Raw genomic sequence first — 20,025 nt, forward strand, 5'->3', positions numbered from 1 at the left:
TGAGAGAATTACCTCTCTCTGGTTTTTATACAGCCAAGAATTACAATGCATACGGTGAGCCCATCACCATAAGGATGTCTAGAAACATTAGCATTTCAAGATCCTAAAATGGTACTGCTTTTATCACTGAGTGTAAACCTAAAGATTTCATTTATGCATTGGAACAGAAAAGGCTCTGCCAAGACCAAGGAAATCAGTCCATAAATCACAGCCTCACAATTTATTTGGGAATGGTCCTAGGATTTAAGTATATAGACATTTTGATCAAACAGAAGGCCCTAAAAAACTGAGGCATGAGATTGAGGGATATCATGTCTTGAACCTGCTTATTTTTTAGGTCTAGAAACTACCTAAAAGAATAAGGGCTCCCAGGACTTCAGACAGACATTTAAGCCCTGATGTTAAAAGAGTTCATGTAAGGCTTTCAAAAGAAGACTGGAAGCGTACCAGATAGCACCCCAGACCCATCTAATGAGCAGCACTGAGAGCAGAGAACTCTACACGTCTTGGGCTGCTTCACCTCGATTTGCCCCTCATCCCCCACTTCCCTAACAAGGAGTAAGCTGGGATGAGACCTAGTAACACTAGAGAATTCACACTTAGCATCTTTCCAATTTCACATGGGGAAACCAAGGCTTAGTCTAACCAGTCTTAAAGCCAGTAAGCGGTCTTCCTGAGTCTCCGCTCAGTTCCGTTTCCCCTGAATCATGCTATGTCCTTTCCATTTTCCTACCAACATTTTCCTTTGTTAAAGCCCGAGAACTTCCACCACCAAATCTAAAGCTAGGTTAATGTTCCTCCAGAGGAGAAGACCTCAACAGCCAGTGCTTAGCATCCGCCCATACCACCTGCCCCTGCTCTCCTCAACAGCCAACACAAAGTTAAAGCCACTGCTCAAATGTGCCCTGTTCTGGCCACCAGGCTGTTGCCAGCTCAGCTCATTATGCTCAACTCACCACCCCGTGACCCTCACACAGAACCTGCACTGAGACAACTGGGCTGCCAGCACAGGATGAATCGGCCACCATTGCTGACACTGTGTTAGAGGCAAGTTGGAAATTTCACACTTCTCACACCACAACTGCCAGTACAGAATGTCATAAGCCATGTCATAAGCACAGATGACTTAGTATGTTAATTTCTACTGCACAGTAAAGTGATTCAGTTATACACATACAGAGATACATTTTTTTTTTAATATTCTTTTCCATTATGGTTTATCATAGGATATTGAATGCAGTTCCCTAGGACCTTTAAAAAATTTTTTGTTTTATATTGGAGCATAGTTAACAATGTTGTGTTTTTCTTTTGTTGGCTGTACTGCATGGCTTGTGGGCTCTTACTGCCCTGACCTGGGATGGAACCCAGGCCCTTGACAGTGACAGCACCAAGTACTAACCACCAGACCACCAGGGAATTCCCCCAAACCCACGGATTTTTGAGAACAGTTAACTTTCAGACTTGGTTCTGCCACTTACTGTGTAACCTTGGTAATATCCATTCACACAACTTGGATGTCCACCATTGTACGTTAAGGGCTAGGTATTCTTTTTTTCATTGAAGTACAGTTGACTTAGTATGTTAATTTCTGCTATAAAGTGATTCAGCTATACACATACAGAGATACATTTTTAAAAAATATTCTTTTCCATTATGGTTTATCATAGGATATCGAATGTAGTTCCCTAGAGTACATAATAGGACCTTTAAAAATTTTTTGTTTTATATTGGAGCATAGTTAACAATGTTGTGTTAGTTTCAGGTGTACAGCAAAGTGATTCAGTTATACGAATACGTGTATCTATTCTTTTTCAAATTCTTTTCCCATTTAGGTTATTGCAGAACATTGAGGAGAGGTCCCTGTGCTATACAGTGGGTCCTTGTTTATTCACTGCATAAGCAATTGCTTACATCTGCTAATCCCAAACTCCCACTAAGGGTTGGGTAGTCTAAGTTTGGATAATACCTCTCAAGTAGGGACTCCTGGAGTCAAAAAGACATACTTAGTCAGGTGTGTTAAGTGTGAGGCCAGCTGGGAACCTGGGAAAGGCACCCACTCTCTGTGGGGCAGGTATCTGCCTTGATGTCCCAGAGGAGAGCCCTAAACCAAAGCCCCAGAGGACACTAACTTAGCCGGGTGAAAGGGCATGAGGTGGGCATGCAGACAGAAGCGGCCAGCCGCGCAAAGGTAAGGGGGTGAGAGAGACGCCTGGCCCAGGTAGGAAGTGAAAGGGGTTCAGCACAACTGCCACCTTCTGCCCATGAACCAGCTGATCTCCTTCTCCCGGTGCCTTCACAGGCACTGTCCCGCTGCTGAGGACGCCCTCCCACAGATCTCCGCGTGACTGAAGCCTTCCAATACCTGAGTCTCTGCCTAAATGCCTCAGAGGCTTTCGCTGATGAATGCAGCTCAAGTATCTGGCTCCCCCTTGACACAGGGAGTTAAGAATTAACCTTCCAATGACAGCTCTTGCTGTGACTCCCAGGCTCCTCATGTAGTGTGCTGGCACAAGAAGATACCTGTCTGAACCGTAGTCATGGTTGAGTGTATGAATTCTGGTTAAGCGTACATCAGCCAGACTGCCAGAGTTCAAATGCAGGGCCCTGCTATTCTTTAGCTACACCATCTTGGGCAAATCACTGAACCTCAGTTACCTCATCTATAAAACAGGGATAACTGTATTCATATCTCAAAAGGCTGTGAAGGTTAAGTGAGTTGGTACAGGCAGTAACACTTGGAACAGCACCTGCTGCATCCTAAGTATTCAATAAAGGTTATTATTGTTGAAATGGCTTCCTAGGACCTGGTTTCACTTAAATGACTTATAGAAGATGAAGTTTCTGATTTTAGTGACCCTGTCAACTTGAAGAAAAAAGGAACAGTCTGTTTCCTGGGCAGCTGGCTGACATCTGTGCTCATCAGCCTCCCTCCTCGCACAGATGTCGTCCCATTAGCCCTCTTCCTGGGACATGCACATGGCTACAGATGTGCCTCCTCAATACACTCCCAACACCCAGAAAAAGCTTTTATGGTTGAATGGTCTTCCAATCTTGTCCACCTCTCCTGAAAGGAGATGTCCGTTTAGAGGGTAATGGATTTGTAGTGGAAAGTGACTGGCTTTAGAAATGTGGGTCTTGAGAAGAAAAGAAAATTCAGAAGGCAATTATGAAGGCCACTTTAAGTTTCTGAGAGAATTTTAACAGAATTCCAATCAAGAGCATTGTGAAAGGAAACAAGTAAATGGCAGACATTTAAACAAAGTAAACATTAAACCCTCAAATCAAATTCAAGTACACAGGATTCCTAGAAATGCTGGCCTATCTTCCAATTTTAGCTTAAATGATCCATTTTCTTGATTTTTGTTTGTCTCTCTCACAGAGCTCGGACTGAAATTGTGCTATCCAGGAAGACAGTAAACATAACTGGTAGACCCTATCAATTCTTCTCTCTCAAGGTCAGACCAGAGAGTTTGGATCAAGGTGCCCATCATCTGCCTCAGTATTAAAACCAAGTATGAAACCAGATGGAAATGGTAACAAAAGAATAATGTGATCCTTTATGACAATTTTAGGAAAGAGAATCAGCAAAGCAGAAAGGCATTAGTAAGGAAGAGTCCCACAGAAAGGGACTAAATTCTCAGAAGACAAGCTTTCTGTAGCCTTATATGCAGAGGGAACTCAGACCAGGTGGACATCAGCCGGGAATACCTGGGAGCAGGCTGGATTGAAGAATCAGAATCTGCATGTCAACAAGGCCCCCAGGGGATGCGCACACACAACAAAGCCTGAACAGCCTGGCTCGACAGGGCTGTGGGCTCCAGCCTGGGCTGCCTCTCAAGGGTCATTGTGAACTTGAGGGAAAAAAAAGCAGAGACAGCGTTTCTAGTCCAGTCCAAGTGATTCAATCCAAAACTTTGTGGATGTTGAGCCTTTCACTTTCACTTCCAGGAGGTAGTTTTAATGAGCACCCTGGGGAAGTGCAGTCACCATGTAAAGATTCAGTCTCAAGAGGCAAGCAAAAACTATTCATGCTGATGTGATACGTATACAAGGGGAAAATACAGCGAAGAGTGGGTGGCCAGCAGTTTACTGTTATTATATGTCAGACAGTGAAAGACAAATACTATAAGATATCACTTATTTGTGAAATCTAGCAAATACAACAAACTACCAAATATAACAAAACATGGATATGGAGAACAGATACAGACACAGAGAACAAACGAGCGGTTACCAAAGGGGAGATGGGATGGGGACGAGAAATACAGGAATGGAAGGTTAAAAGGTACCAAGTATTAGGTGTAAAATAAGCTACACGGATATACGGTACGACACAGGATATACTGTACAATACAGGATATACAGCCAATATTTACAAGTAACTCAATGGAGCATGGCCTTTAAAAACTGTGAATCATTACACTATATACCTGAACTTACAGAATTATTGTACATCAAGTATACTTCAATTAAAAAAAAGAAAGAAATAAGAATCACCGTTTGCAAAGCTTATAAATACGCTTGTAAAATCTTAAGCCAATCAGCCTTTATCCTCAAAGGAGGAGAGACAGAATAGGTCTCCTTTTGGGAGGAAATGCTTTCTTTTCTCAGGCAAATACTACCTGTACACGGCATCACCATATCAGGAACCTACCTTGCTTGTCTGATTTGGTTTGATCCCAGGCCCTCGAACCAATAGTGGAACTTTTATATCAAACTCATACAGCTGTCTTTTGTCTATTGGCAAAGAAAACTGTCCTGGAAAAAAAAAATGCATAGGGTAAAGATGGAGCCAAGAGAGAAATGTCTCTCACGCATGCATTCATTCAATCAACAGTAAAAATAAAAAATAGCCTTGTTTTACTAATTATGGTGTCTTAGCGAAGAGCTTAAATCCCCCAGGGTCTCTAATTATTACAAGGCAGGAAACAGTGAGCTCATCTTCTTTAAATAAATGTCCAGAGGAACTCCCTGGCCTTAAATAGGCAAATACAACAAAAGGAATGACTAGAAAGTATTGAAGCACAAATATACATTATTTATGTATGATACTCCACCTGATCACAACTGAATGAAGTTAGTCTTAAAGCTGTTAAATAAAGGAACAAAACCATTTATCCAGCCTTTCCTGAATAAACTGTACCTCAAGATAGCCAAACAGTTGATGAGGCAAATTTCCTGAGGAATTCCAGCTAGTAAATTCAAAAGGAAGGACAGAGTTATGAAGTCAGATTTTTCAGTTTCTGAGGGAACTGATTTACGCACAATCATCAATGGACGTTTTAGGCACAAGAGGTTCACAGGAGGAGCTCAGGTTGGTCCACATGAGCCATCAATCAGAAACAACATCTCTAAAGTGAGGCAACCAGACACCCAGGCTTCATGATGTGAAGCAGTAAGAAGTACACAGCAGCATCAATAAGAAAGCATTCTTGCTGAAAAACACGCATTTCTATTAAGACTCTCGCTTTAACTATCAATCTATAAAAATGCTGAGTATAGATAAACAAGTTATCACATATGCAATTAGCCACATCTAGAATGTGATATTCTAAAGGACAAAAGACCAGTTTATCCGATAAACCAGTGGCAAGAGACAGCCTTACAACACATAAAAAGTAAAGGTAGCGTATGGGTTTTATGTAGGTTCGGATACATAATCAACTACTCAGAGGCACAATCAAGTGCTGACGTATGGAATCACCATGTCTGGAGTGCCTTCAGAAACTTCTGGCTAAAAAAGAAACATGCAGAAGGAATGAGGAATTCAAAAGACTGGCCCTGTGTCACTGAAAATTAAAGCTAGACAACAAAGGTTAATTTACTAGTCTTTACTTTGACTTTAAAAATATTCATAATAACACATGAAATGCCTCATCAATCTGCTCCTGTGCAAATATCAGATTAATTACCTTCAAGTTTAGGAAATTTAAGAGTGGAGAAAGAAGAAAATACTGATTTTTAGCTAAAGAAGGTCCAAGTAAAAAGGATGAAAGTCAAGGACACGGGGTTGACTCATATGGCAGTTGTGAAAAGACAAAAACCACAAAAGAAAAACCAAACATACCAAAAACCTAATTTCACAAGAAAGTTTTTCCCCAAGGCAACCCTCTCTTGGTCTTCCTGTGTAAAATGTCATACCCCTATTCTCTAAGATCCACTTATCTTTTAAATCAAGTTTAGTTTCTCACCTCTTTCATAAAGCCTGCCTCCAACCCATCAAGCTTATTCTCTGCTTAGACTCCTTAGAACACCACATAATTTAGCCTGTCAAATGGCAAGTAATGAACCTGGGTCTTTCCCCAAGAGAATGAGTTGGCCTTCTAACCAGAGGAGCCCTGAGGGCAAGACCCTCCCTCTGGCCTATTCACCCCTGCAAAAGGACAGAAGCTCCCAGCCAGCGCTACTGACTGGGTGAGAACGGAAAGGCACTTCACCAAGGTCATGGTCTGCCCCTTACCTGTGTGATAGCCGTTGTCTGAGGTATAAAAGATGTAGGTGTTGTTGAGCTCCCCATTGAACTCCAATCGCTTGACCAGCTTCTCCACGAGGTCATCCACTGAGAGCAGAGTCTGCCACCTGAATGTGAACAGAGGGCAGCAACAGCACCTCAGAGACAAAGGGCTGAGGTACTGCCATCTTGCCCAAACAGCAAAAGCCAAGTCCAAACAAGCTCTTAAACCCAAAACACCCCCAAACTCCCTCCCAAAGAAACCCCTCAAAGCCACTCTTCCCCAAAAGCTCCAATCCCACATTTCCTTTCTTTCATTGCAAAACACAGATTAGAAAATTCCAGAACACTCCAAATTTAACTGATTCCACAGAAATAAATTAGGCTTTTTAAAAATGAATTAGCTTTATTATTTATCATAACTGGTGATGAGAATGAAAGACTATTGGTGTTGATGTATGACAGATACCAACACAATATTGTAAAGCAATTATCCTTCAAGTAAACAAACAAACAAACAAAAAACCCACTACCAGAAGGCAAACTTGTCAAATCAGCACTGATTGACAGAGATGAATTCAGATGGACCTGTGCTGCAACAGTGTTTAATGGACTAAAATGGGCCAACAAACTGTAGTCATGGGTCAAAGCTTGACCACATTCTTTCTGTTTTCAACTGTGGTACAAGACATAAAATATTACTGTTTTAACAATCTGTAAGTGGATAGGTCAGTAGGGTTCAGTATATTCACAGAGTGAAACCAATCTCCAGAACATTTTTCACCTTGTGAATCTGAAACTCTACACCCCCAAAAACGACAACTTGTTGGCTGTTTTTATATCAAGTTTTACTGGAACACAGCCATGCTCATTCATTCTCATACTGTCCAGGGCTGCTCTACACTCCAACAGCAGAGCTGAGCATCAGCAACAGACACAAGATGGCCTACAAGCCTGTAATATTTACTATCTGCCCCTTCACAGAAGAAGTCCGCCAATTCCTGGTCTAAAACTAAATACACCGTAAGAGAAAGTAATGAACTTTTAAAAACCTGACTTAAAAGAATTTTCTCAAAAACTCAAAACAGCAAAGACAGATATTTTGCTCTAGTCTAAGCCTTTGGGTCTTATGTAATTTTCTTTACACATAGTGAAAAGAAAAATTTCAATCAAATGGCTCCAATATGTAACATTTTAACAAGTCAGAAGAATGGACTGTTTAATCAGTCCTAAGAGCCAAAGGCCACCTTACTGCTAAATGCGGAGATCCCCTATCAGAGTCTCTCCCACCAACTTGCTAAGCTCTGATTTTTTTCTCACAGATAACCACATGGTGCAGTCCTCTATTCATGGGTTGCTTCTGAGGGTCCTCAAAGACCACCCAGACTGAGAAAGGAGCAGCTCTTACCTTTTCCTAAATGCATTATCTAAAAACTGTATTGAAGAATTAGTCATTGGGGTCTTGGCTTGCCGAATTAACCAGTGCTTGTTCTAAAATTTAAAGAAAAAAAAAAAGTTAGCACCAAGTCACCAGAGTCAAAGTACTAGAGTAGATAAAAGGATCACTTGATACTTGAGCAAAAAGGAACTAACTGGAGCCTGTTTAAGCAACTTCAGATTTTCCCTCCACCACCCACTCCCACCTCCCTTCTCTGTGTTTGTAAGGAAAAAAAAAACATTCTGCAAATTATCACTTATTTTTTAGCTTCTTCCCAACCCCTCCCTAACAGCAGAAGGCCTGGGATCCTTCCTGAGCAGCGTAAGACATTTAGAGAAAGATACTGGAAACTGACTAGATTACATTTGTAACTTGGAATCTGTGCTTGAGTCTGCCACTCAAACTACAAAAGGGTAAATACTAACTTTACCTTCCTCTAAGTTTTGCCTAATAAGTTATCATTCTATTCCCCTCTATCTTCCTACCTAAGGTATAGACCTTGGGAGAAAAACCTTATCATAGCAATTTTCTAAAACTTCAAATCCAAATCTAGAGGCTTCTTCTCATTTAAATAAAGAAGTTTTTTTTTTTTTTAATTGCCAAATACTTTTGATTTTCGTCTCCCTATTCATACAACCCTAGGCTGCCACTATGCAAACTATGATCCTCAGTCTTCTTTAGTTAGTATGCTTGAAAAATGCTATACAGCATGTTCTCCTATTGCAAATTCATGTTAGAACATGAATAACTGAGAAATTCTATAGCACAGTGACGTATTTAACCTTAAGCTGCTAAGCTTACTTAGCCATGGGAACTTGTGTGTACTTCTTTTGGAACAGAGAGAGACCAGCCCTTTGGTTTAAAACTCAATTCACTCAGTTTTAACATCATACACACCAAGCACAGCCTACCATGTGCCAGGCAACGTGCTATATGTTTCTATGTACAGACTCTTGAGAGTCCCGTGGACAGCAAGGACATCAAACCAGTCAACCCTAAAGGAAATCAACTGTGAACATTCATTGGAAGGACTGATGCTGAAGCTCCAATATTTTGGCCACCTGATGCAAAGAGCCACCTCCTTTGAAAAGACCCCAGTGCTGGGAAAGATTGAAGGCAGGAGGAGAAGGGGACAACAAGAGGATGAGATGGTTGGATGGCATCACCGACTCAATGGACTTGAGTTTGAGCAAACTCCGGGAGATGGTGAAGGACAGGGAAGCCTGGCGTGCTGCAGTTCATGGGGTCGCAAAAAGTCAGACACGACTGAGAAACTGAACCACAACAACAACTTTAATCCATTCAAGAGTTGCATGAGAGGTCAGGATCTCCCACTTCAGAGGGAAAAACGGAAGTTAAGCCTCTTACTAACTGTCAGGTCACTTAGTTAGAAAGCGGTAGTACTGAATCTAACTCCAAGACTCATTCTTTCTACCACCTCACGAGTAACTAAGACTTCAGGGAAACAAGCATGAGGTGGTAGCAATCTTCAGTCTTCGAACCAGTGAACTGCCCATCTCCTGGACCGAGGGAGGGCTAAGTGGCACTGGAGGCAAACAGCATTTAGGTCACAGCCCTTTATTACACTCCTTGCTCTGGTTCACTTCTCCATCCAACTTCCCTTCCCAATCACATTACACTGCGTCACCACTCTTTTTCCTATGCCTCCACCCAGAGGAGAATGCTGCAGGCCCCATTCAGCCCCAAGGGACACGTCTCGGCCACTGCCGGGCAGGAGAGCCAGCGTGGAGGTTATCAGCAGGGACTGTAGGCAGGAAAGACAGCATTTCTCTACCACTCCCCGTGGACTCTCAAGCTGCTCGCCCGGTGCATGGCAGGAAACTTACCTGGACTCCTGAAGCACGTGTATACTACCTAGTGTGCTAGAGATAGGCACAGTTAACCTCGAAAAGACTGAGAAGGAAGACCAACTACATGACTCAAAGGCCTCCTGACCAGTGTATTATACACGCAATCACATCGAGCCTGGCTTGATGCAAGGCTGAGGGGAAGTTACCGTTCCATGGATGTTGAAGTTCTTGTTTCTTGGTGCAAAGACGTTCTGGAAGGCGTTTTGGTATTGAGGTGCAGCTGTCCATGGCGAATGAGGCGCTGGGGTGGAGATCATCATGAAGAATGGCTCGGAGTTGGACTTGTAGTCCAGGAAGTCCAAGGAGACATTGGCCTGACACACAGAAAGATTGGTCACCTCACCCTACCCAGCAGCTGAGGCCTAGATAAGTATCTGTTCTCTGTGAAAGGGGTGCAGGGGCCTATGTACTTCTCGCAGTTGTGGCACACAATCTACGGCACAGTCACTTGCAAGCGTGTTGCTAGAACGAATCATCTAGCTTTCAGGCAAACGCGTGAAAGTACTGGAAAGCACACCCCTTCTTAAGAAAGCCAGAGAAGGAAATGGCAACCCAGTCCAGTGTTCTTGCTTGGAGAAACCCCATCGACAGGGGAACCTGGTAGGCCACAGTCCCTGGGGTCTCCAAGAGTCAAACAAGACTGAGCAACTAACGCTGACGATTTTACATAACCTAAAAGTTGTTATGCCTCCCATGAGGAAAAAAAGAATAATTTGGCCATTTTAGTATTAATTTACATTAATGCAGCTCAGAGCATAAACATTTGATGCTTTAATGAATATAAAACAGAGTCAACCTAATTCACAATAGGGGGAAAAGTGAATTAAGTTACCATAATCTTACAAAAATGCTGGCATCAAGAAGGATATCCTAAGTTATCCCAGCTGAAGTTAAGCTAAATGAATAATATTAAGTCCAAATATGCCACACCAGGGTTTTAATTTATCTGGACTTAAATTTTTCATTTGCTTCTCTGGAGACAGTTTATGAAAATCAAAGCTTCTCACATACATACATGCTATGTTTTTAATTGTTCTAGTTGATGTACATCTTCATTTCTCCCCAACATGAAACTCAAAAGACACTATCAATTTCCTACCATCATCCCACCCATCTAACTTCACTTCAGCCCCGTCAGAAACTCTGTGGTTTCTCCAACACGCCAGGCACACCCGTCTCAATACCTTCACACTTTTTGCTTCCTTTGCCTATGGCACTCTTTCCACTGATCTGTACAGCTCATTCTCATCTCCTTTAGGATTTTGCTTAAATACTATTTAAGTATCTTCCATACTCTGCCTTATTGCTCTAACTCATCACCATCTAACAAGACAACACACATATGTGTAAATAAATCCACCCCTAAAAGGTGACCTCCCATAGAATCGGGGACTTTGCTTTATTTATTGCTTAGTACTAGCTCTAAGGGCTGCTGAAGTACTTGGTGAATGAATGCCCTTTGGGGGGTTGTCATTAGAACCATCTTAGACAGGAAAGGAGAGTCCCCAATTCATGTTCCCATCTCAGTACTTTTTTTAATATATAATACTCAATGCCTGGAGAACTTCCCTGCCTCCATCCCCTTACCCTCATGATGAAGCTGTCATCCTGCAGCCTGTGAGTAAAACTGGGGTCAAGAGTAGGAACCCTTACAGTGTAAAACCTCTTCAAAGTAATCTCCACAGTTTTAGAGATTAGCCTTTGGAAAAGGGATTTGCTGCTGGAAATTTCAAAAACATTAGATCTAAGCCTGGCTTAATTACAAAGAAAAACACTCTCAGGAATCTTTAACCAGCTGAAAATATTCTTCAGCAGTTAGATCAAGTTATTATTCATGCTACTCAAAGTGAACAAATATAACTAAAGGTTTCTGAGGCACAGTCTTTAGTTAAACATGAGCTAAACTGCAAGGACAGAGCTTCCAGAACTCACCAAGACATCTGTCAGGTAGTCCACACTGTAGTTCTCACCATGCTTCCGTGCCTTCCCATTGATAGACAGGGTGTAATTATAATATTTAGAATTCTTTTCCTATTAAAGAGAGGAAAGTGAGTTGTCTTTTTTTTAAATGAGGCCAGCATACAAAATGAAAGTTGGAAACTATACTGGGCTAAACTGTACTCTGCTTAAACAGTGGTAAGACATAAAAGGTAACTGCTCAAGTCAATACTGAATTAGACTTCTTGACTACGGTTTTATTAACTACAAGTAGAATTTCAATAATATGTTTAGTTAAAAAAACCAGAAACAGATCCGGTAGAACAGCAAAATATGTTGCTAAACCTTGTGGAATGCAAGAAAAATATCTCACAACAGAGTGACTCACAAATCAACAGACTTTCAAGGAGATGAAATGGCCAACCGTAAACGCAAACCGAGTAACGCCAATATCAGAGCTACAGTAGAAAGTAGACAAGCATCTGTAGGGTTGTGTGTAACTGTTGCTGACTTCACTGTTCACTCACCAATGCATACCAGTAACTCCAGCCCAGAGGAACGTGTCCGAGTCCACCTGCATCTGGGGCTCCATACTGGAAAGCAAGACAAGCAATGCATTAGAAGTTCATGGGATGGGACCAGACCAGAAAGAAACACGAAACTTGTCAGAATCTTTTTACATCAGTGCCTGAAACCCAGTTAAGTGCTCAATTCCCACAAGTACAAAAATCAATTGAAAAGGGAAGAACACTAAAGACCTAGGAATTTCTGAAGCGTAAGTTGGCAAATTATGGCTGGTTGGCCAAATCTAGTCTGCCAACTGTTCTGGATGGCTGGCAAGCTAAGAATTTTATTCCAAACATTAAAAAATATAAATACTAAAAAAAAAAAAACCAAACCAAACAAAATCAAATATACTTGAATTAAAAAAAAAAAATCAAAAGAGGATTATTTTTGTGACAGTTTGCCTGAAATTTAAACTTCAGTGATGGTGAAGCACTACTGAAACACAGCCACACTCCCTGGTTTCCGCAGGCCTGTGGCTGCTTTCCAGCGACAATGACACAACTGAATAGTCACTACACAGACATATGGCCTGCGAAAGCCTAAAATATTTACTCTTAGTCCTTTACAGGAAAAGGCAATATAGCTAAAGCCACAGGGCTCATCTGCTGAGCTACTGATTGCATAGACTGAACGGTCTAGCCAGCCTTGTGGCTAACAGCCCAAATCAGGCTATAAGCTCTCAGTCTATCACTTCAGCCCTCCTGCTGATGGAGTCCATTTTTGCTACTTTATTTATGTTTACTTTTTGACCATGCCACATGGCATGTGGGATCTTAGTTCCTTGACCAGGGATTGAACCTGCACCCCCTGAATTGGAAGCTCGGAGTCTTAACCACTGGACCACCAGGGAATTGCCCTGAAGACTACATTTGGACTCAATTTATCTGATGAGATGAATTAAGTGAAGAGATCACAGAGTCATCCCATTTTATCTTGACAAGGCTTAATACTGTCCATTTAACGCGGTACCTCTAAGAATAATTCTTTGTATTTTGAAGAATTTCTAATTTTGTGTATGTTAGAAGATCTTCAATATGAAAAGTAGTATATGTTCTCTTTATGACCTGTAGCCATAAACCACCACATTTATTACTCATGATTCTTTTCAAACTGACTCATTTTTCATCAAACCCACAAAGCTGCAAATTCCCCCAATTATTACAGGCAGGGAGAGAATTAACAAAGTTCAGATCAGATATTAAAAGCTCTAGCAACCACGGATAAAGTACATAAGAAAACATACATGTTCTCTTTGTCCTGAATCCCACTTTTACTTTAAAAGATAATCTCAAACACTCTCAAACACATTATTTTCATTAAGCCTGAACTCTGACTAAATGCTAAGGCCAGTGTGGTGGACGCAAGGCCCTGAAGTCTGGCCTGGGCAGGTCACAGTGAGGCCTCCCTTCATCCCAGGCCTTCAAGGCCAGCATGCCAACCACTCAGGTACATACTTCAATGGCCTGAATGTCTCAGGCTTGGGTGCTCTTCCTTCGTCACTTATCTCCCCACAATCTGTTTCCAAAAAATGGGTTAAGTTGTTATTATTCAGGAATGAAGCTCAAAGGAAAAAATTCTTCACTCTGGTCCTGATAAAGGAGAACTGGAAACAAAGATACCATGACAGCCATGTGACAAGCAGAATTCTTGAGGAAGAAAGGGAAGATGTCTCAGACCACAGTGGTCTGAGACTATTTTAAAATAAATGCTCCAGAGACTGTTTGAAGAAAGAATAACCACCATGTCCAAATCCTGTAAATTACATTCATGTAAATAAGTTCCTATTTAACAGGTAGATTAAGAGAAATGCCAGATACCTGAAAACCCTTTAATATGACTTGAATGGATACTAATTAAAAAAAAAATTAACATGAATTATATACATTCACATTTCAGGAGCTGTTATTAAAAAACAAAAGGGAATAATTAGATCATTCAACATACCTCATTTAAGTATTTCCCTGCAAAAAAGGTCTGATAACCACACATTGATCTGAGAATTGCTGGGAAAGTATTCGGTTCTTGGATCTTCTGCCAGGACTTACTACTGCAGTTTCCCTCCAGAGTGTTGTTAACCACGTGATGATTGTGTGGGTACTTCCCTGTCAGGATGCTGGCTCGGCTTGGGCAGCAGAGAGCACTTGGCACATACTACAAAGGGAAGAGAAGCAACAGAGACCGAGTTACACAAGACAGATGGATTTCGCATCATTTCTAATCAGAATAAAGAAAGCTGCTCAATTCCCCTAACTTCAAATCTCTAGTTTCCCGTGGAATTGGGATTTTCTTTATACATGACACACTTCAGAGCTGCTTTAAGTTCTCTAGTGGAGACAGGAAACAGAACAATCAAGAGAACACACCTCTTTTTCCGCTAGTTTCTTTTTACAGGATAACCTGAAGTTGTTCTAATCTCATTGGCTAAATTAATTTTACGTACAAGGAACACAGCATGCTGGGAGCGAGGTCCTGAACAAACATGAAGAATACTCCTCCAATCTAGGGCAGCTGAGAAGTAGGGAGTCATTTTCAGGCTGATCTGGAGTTTTGTAGATTACCTGCATCACTTTAATACACTGGACACAGATTTTTTTTTTCCCTACTCTAATTATGTATCCACTAGCTCCTATCATCAACAGAATTACCCTATTTGACCTAGTAATATCTGTCTAGGTCCTAACACTCATTACCTATCCATTTTACAGAAGGGTAATAGTAGCTTATACTCACACCAGCAGGGCAGGAATGCTCATTTTGCTCATTTGAGCACACCCTTGCCAGAATTACATATCATCCCTTTGAAATAATTCACATGTCTCTGGCCTTTCAAATTGGAATTGGCGTTCTTAAATACTGGTGAGGATGAACATTCTCCACATGCATACTGATCAGTTATGTTCATGTGAATGGTCTGTTCACGTGCTTTGCACATTTTCCCCTCCTGTTATACACTTTTTTTTTTTTTAGACTTCCCTAGTGGCTCAGACAGTAAAGTGTCTATCTGCCTACAACGCAGGAGACCTGGGTTCAATCCCTGGATCGGGAAGATCTCCTGGAGAAGGAAATGGCAACCCACTCCAGTACTCTTGCCTGGAAAATCCCATGGATGCAAGAGCCTGGTAGGCTACAATCCATGGGGTCTCAAAGAGTCAGACACAACTGAGCAACTTCACTCACTCACTACATAAGCTTTAAGGAAGGATTCAATAATGCTACAAATACTTCCAAGTTTTTACTTTTGCTTTTTAATTTGGTTGGATGTTTGACTTTTGTAATTTTCATACTGGCAACTCTTTTAATTCTTCTCCTTTTTTATTTCCTGATCTATTTTTTGGCCAGTGCTATGCTGTTAACTGGATCTTCATATTACATTTCAGGGTCTGGTAGAGATATCTCTTTAAAATTTTTACCTTGATTATTCTAACCTACTTATTATTCCAGATAACTCTGGAATCACTAAATTCAGCCTAAAAAGAATCCCACTGGGATTCTGACTAGAAGAAGCATTTTATAATGTGTCTCCCCGAAGAAATGATGTGTATAACTATGCATGAAGTACTTTGCTGCTGTGTCATTTCAGTCGTGTCCAACTCTGTGCGACCCCATAGACGGCAGCCCACCAGGCTCCCCTGTCCCTGGGATTCTCCAGGCAAGAACACTGGAGTGGGTTGCCATTTCCTTCTCCAATGCATGAAAATGAAAAGTGAAAGTGAAGTTGCTCAGTCGTGTCTGACTCTTAGTGACCCCACGGACTGCAGCCCACCAGGCTCCTCCGTCCACAGGATTTTCCAGGCAAGAGTACTGGAGTGGGGTGCCATTGCCTTTTCCGTGAAGTACTTTATCACTCACCAAATACTCTAACTGCATTTATAGGTCTTAACCATTACTGGACACCACTAGCTATTCCTAGAGTCTATATTTTCCTGCCTTTAATCAGTGGGATCACCTCTCCCCCAACCTCATCTTTCTCTGACTAGTTACATGGAAGAAAGTTATTTACAGCTTTTCATTTCTAACGTATTAAATTCTATTAATTTAAAAGCTTTCCAACAACTCTCTTATGATTTCTAAGTAGAAACTTCAGACAAGTGGAAATAACAATTTTGGTCTTCACAAGACTTAATGCCAGTGACTAGACAGTTCAGTAGATGATTAAGTGAGAGATACTGGGCTCTTGTTGTCTTCCCTAAGAACAGTACCCTGAGACTTTAACCTTAACTATAAGTTGTGCTATTTGTTTGAAATAGTCATCACAGTGTATTCTTCTAATGGTTTAACAAACTATAAGAAAAGGGGTGCCAACATTTCAGATGACTTTTTTTTTTTGGATGTGGACCATTTTTAACGGTCTTTCTTGAATTTGTTAAAATACTGCATTTATGTTTTTGTTTTTTGGCTGCAAGCATGTGGGATCCTAGCTCCCCGAGCAGGAATCAAACTCTCACCCCCTCAATGTTGGAAAGCAAAGTCCCAACCACTGGACCACCAGGGAAGTCCCTCAGAGGACTTTTAAACGTCTACTGAGACAACCATCTAATTTTCCTTCTTTTAACCACTGCTGGTGGACGATATAATAACCACCATTACGCAGTGGTACTTACTACAAGTCAGGCATTGATATAAATGCTTGCTTTACCTGTAACAATCCATTTAACCTCTGAGATAGGCTTTAGTATTCCTATTTACAAATGGGGAAACCAAAGGCAAAAAAGCTTAACAACTTGCTGAAGGAAGCACAGCTAGAAAAGAGACAGCAAGAACATTCAAAACACGGTGGTCTGGTTCCAGAGTCTGTGCTCTTCACCGCAACACTGTGCTGCTCCTTCAAAGGATTTCCTGACACTACGCTATGCTACCACTGGGGTTATGAGCATGGTTCCTGAATTTGATTTGTTAGTATTTTGTTTTGGATTTTTGCATTTATGTTTATATATGAACATATACACATGTATTAATATTATGTATATGCATGCACACACATATGCATAGTTGTTACGTTTGTTCTGTTTTGTTGGTATTATCTTTGCTAGGTTTGACTAAAAGGGTTAACTGGGCTTTGTAAAGTAGCCTACAGGCTTTTACCATGGAACACTTTACAGAGTACAAACGATACCCAATTCTTACAATCCGTTTTCAAACCTCCAATGATGAAGGTTTAAATAAACTTCTCTAGTTCTGAGCTGCAGATCAGAATGGCTTACAAGATACCTGCCATAAATCTTCAATAGTTAAGTAGTAATATTTCAATTAAAAGAACTTACATCACATTAAATAGAATCCTTCCTTCAGATCAGGCATTTAACTAGAAGAAAAGCCATAAAAATTACAGTAGACTACTCAAAAGAGTGTTTCTTTTTAGAATATAAACACAGAGTTTAACAAAATTAAATCAGCTTCAAAACTTACAGCACTGGAGAAAGTCATTCCCATTTCTCCAATGAGAGCCTTGGTTTTCTTCAGTGGTGTCTGTAAAATAAATAAATATTCATCAAACAATTTCTTCCAATAAACTAAAGCACACAAGACAAAATTTGTGTTTTTTGATTACTCTCAACCTTTTATTCCCAAATGATCAGCTTCATCTGACACTAAGAAACAGCTGAGAGTCCCATGTGATTCAAGAGATGAACCCAGCAAGTTTGATTTCAGTCAGTTAGTGAAAGTGAAAGTGAAGTTGCTCAGTTGTGTCCAACCCTCAGCGATTCCATGGACTGCAGCCTTCCAGTTATGTCCTGTGCAAAAGTTCAGGTAGTTAGAATGCTTGCAGGAAGGGAAAGTTCACAGCTGATGGCATTATTCTAGCAACGCTGATTTCAATGTAATGAGATCTTGATGCCCTTCTTTCATTTATCACCAGTCCCCTTACAAAAAGATGGGGCATATCTACCTCCAATAATTCATCTTTACAAGCAGAATGTGGAAAATGATATGAAAGGAGCCTTTCACCCCTTAAACAGAAATAAAACAACACTTAGGTTCTAAAAGTTAGACAAGGCCCCCAAACTGACTCAAATATCAGTCACTTGGCAGTACAGGCCATGCACACTTTCTGAGTATAAGCTCATGGCCCTCTGCACCAGACCAACCACCACCTCAGGTAAAACTTGAGCCAAAGGGCAAACAGATCTACACAGAACCTCATCAAGCAAAAGAATAGTCAGAAATTAGTTTATATCCTTGCTTTTTATCTTTTGCTCAAAATTTAAGATCCTGACAAGTATAGAAAACAACTAGTTTCCAATCCTATGGTGAGGACAGAAAGCATGATGTTGGTCATTTAGATACAAATAATAGTAATAAATACTAATAATCTTTATTCAGATTCCAGACAGCAAGAAAGGACAATCTGAAGAAGCTCATTTTAGCTGTATTATGAGAGTCGGTTCATGATGATTCTGAAGTGCCTTTGAAAGCTGAGATCATACTGAACAGTTTTAAGTGTATTTTGTTGTGTAAAAATTCCTTACAGACCAATAACCCAAATACACAATTATATTAATAATAGGGTCATTCTCACTGTATCAAAGTTACCACCATTGTTTTATACAGATGTTAGAAAACCTAAAGATCCATTAGCTTGAGAATTTTCATTTATTCAACAACTCTGAAAAAGCATTTGAGAAAACTCAACATCAATTTAAGATAAAAATTCTCAAAGTAGATAGACAAGGAATGTGCCTCAACATAATAAAGGTCGTATGTAACAAGTTCATAGCTAACATCCTACTCAGCAGTGAAAAAAGTGAGTCTTTCTTCTAGGATCAGGAACAAGACAAGGGTACCCACTCTCGCCAATTTTATTCAACATAGTTTCAGAAGTCCTAACCACTGCAATCAGAAAAGAATAAGAAAAGAAATTCAAATTGCAAAGGAAGTAGTAAAACTGTCACTGTCTGAAGACGACATGATACTATGCACAGAAAATTCAAAGACATCACCAAAAAACACTAGAGCTCAATGAATCTGGTAAAGTTGCAGGACACAACAGTAACATTCAGTTAATAAAATTAATACGGTGTTGCATTTCTGTACACTAACAATGAATTATCAAAAAGAGAAATTAAGGAAACAATCTCATTTATAATCACATCAAAAAGAATAAAATACCTAGGAATAAACCTACCGAAGGAAGTCAAAGACCTACACTCACAAAATTGTAAGATAGTGATGAAAGAAACTGAAGAAGACACAAAAAGATGGAAAGATACACCTGACTGATGGATCAGAAAAATTAATATTGTTAAAATGACCAAACTACCCAAGGCAATCTACAGATTCAATGCAATTTCTGTCAAAATACCAATGCCATTTTTCACAATACTAGAACAAACAATTTTTCAATTTGTATGAAAACACAGAAAACCCTGTATAGCCAAAATAACCTTGAGTAAAGAGAATGGAGCTGGAGGTACCATGCTCTTTTGATTCAGACTATACTACAAAGTTACAGTAATCAAAATAATGATATTGGCACAAAAACAGTCATGTAGATCAAAGGAACGGAAGAGAGAGACAGAAATAAACCCATGCACTTGTGATCTATTAATATATGACAAAGGAAGCAAGGATACTCAAAGGAGAAAAGACAGTCTCTTCAATAAGTGGTACTGCCAAAACAGGATGGCTTCATGTAAGAGAATGAAATTAGGACATTTTCTCCCACCGTATGCAAAAATAAACTCAAAATGGACTAAAGACCTAGATGTAAGACTGGAAACCATAAAAATCATTAAGGAAAAGAGAGGCAAAATGCTCTCAGA

At 40.4% G+C, this 20,025-nt stretch overlaps 1 protein-coding gene across 1 annotated transcript in view; it reads right to left on the reverse strand.

Annotated features, from left to right (window-relative positions):
* Positions 1–20,025, reverse strand: part of GNS (glucosamine (N-acetyl)-6-sulfatase) — a 49,772-nt gene that overhangs the window by 20,657 nt on the left and 9,090 nt on the right. Inside the window, exons 2-9 of the mRNA XM_027542439.1 lie at positions 17,672–17,731; positions 14,210–14,416; positions 12,226–12,291; positions 11,693–11,791; positions 9,907–10,074; positions 7,860–7,942; positions 6,461–6,579; positions 4,655–4,758 (exon numbers count right to left, since the gene is read on the reverse strand). Of these exons, the coding sequence (XP_027398240.1) occupies positions 4,655–4,758; positions 6,461–6,579; positions 7,860–7,942; positions 9,907–10,074; positions 11,693–11,791; positions 12,226–12,291; positions 14,210–14,416; positions 17,672–17,731 (906 nt within the window). The remainder of the gene's footprint in view (positions 1–4,654; positions 4,759–6,460; positions 6,580–7,859; positions 7,943–9,906; positions 10,075–11,692; positions 11,792–12,225; positions 12,292–14,209; positions 14,417–17,671; positions 17,732–20,025) is intronic.

Source organism: Bos indicus x Bos taurus, chromosome 5 (genome assembly GCF_003369695.1).
Source record: "Bos indicus x Bos taurus breed Angus x Brahman F1 hybrid chromosome 5, Bos_hybrid_MaternalHap_v2.0, whole genome shotgun sequence".
Taxonomy (NCBI): domain Eukaryota; kingdom Metazoa; phylum Chordata; class Mammalia; order Artiodactyla; family Bovidae; genus Bos; species Bos indicus x Bos taurus.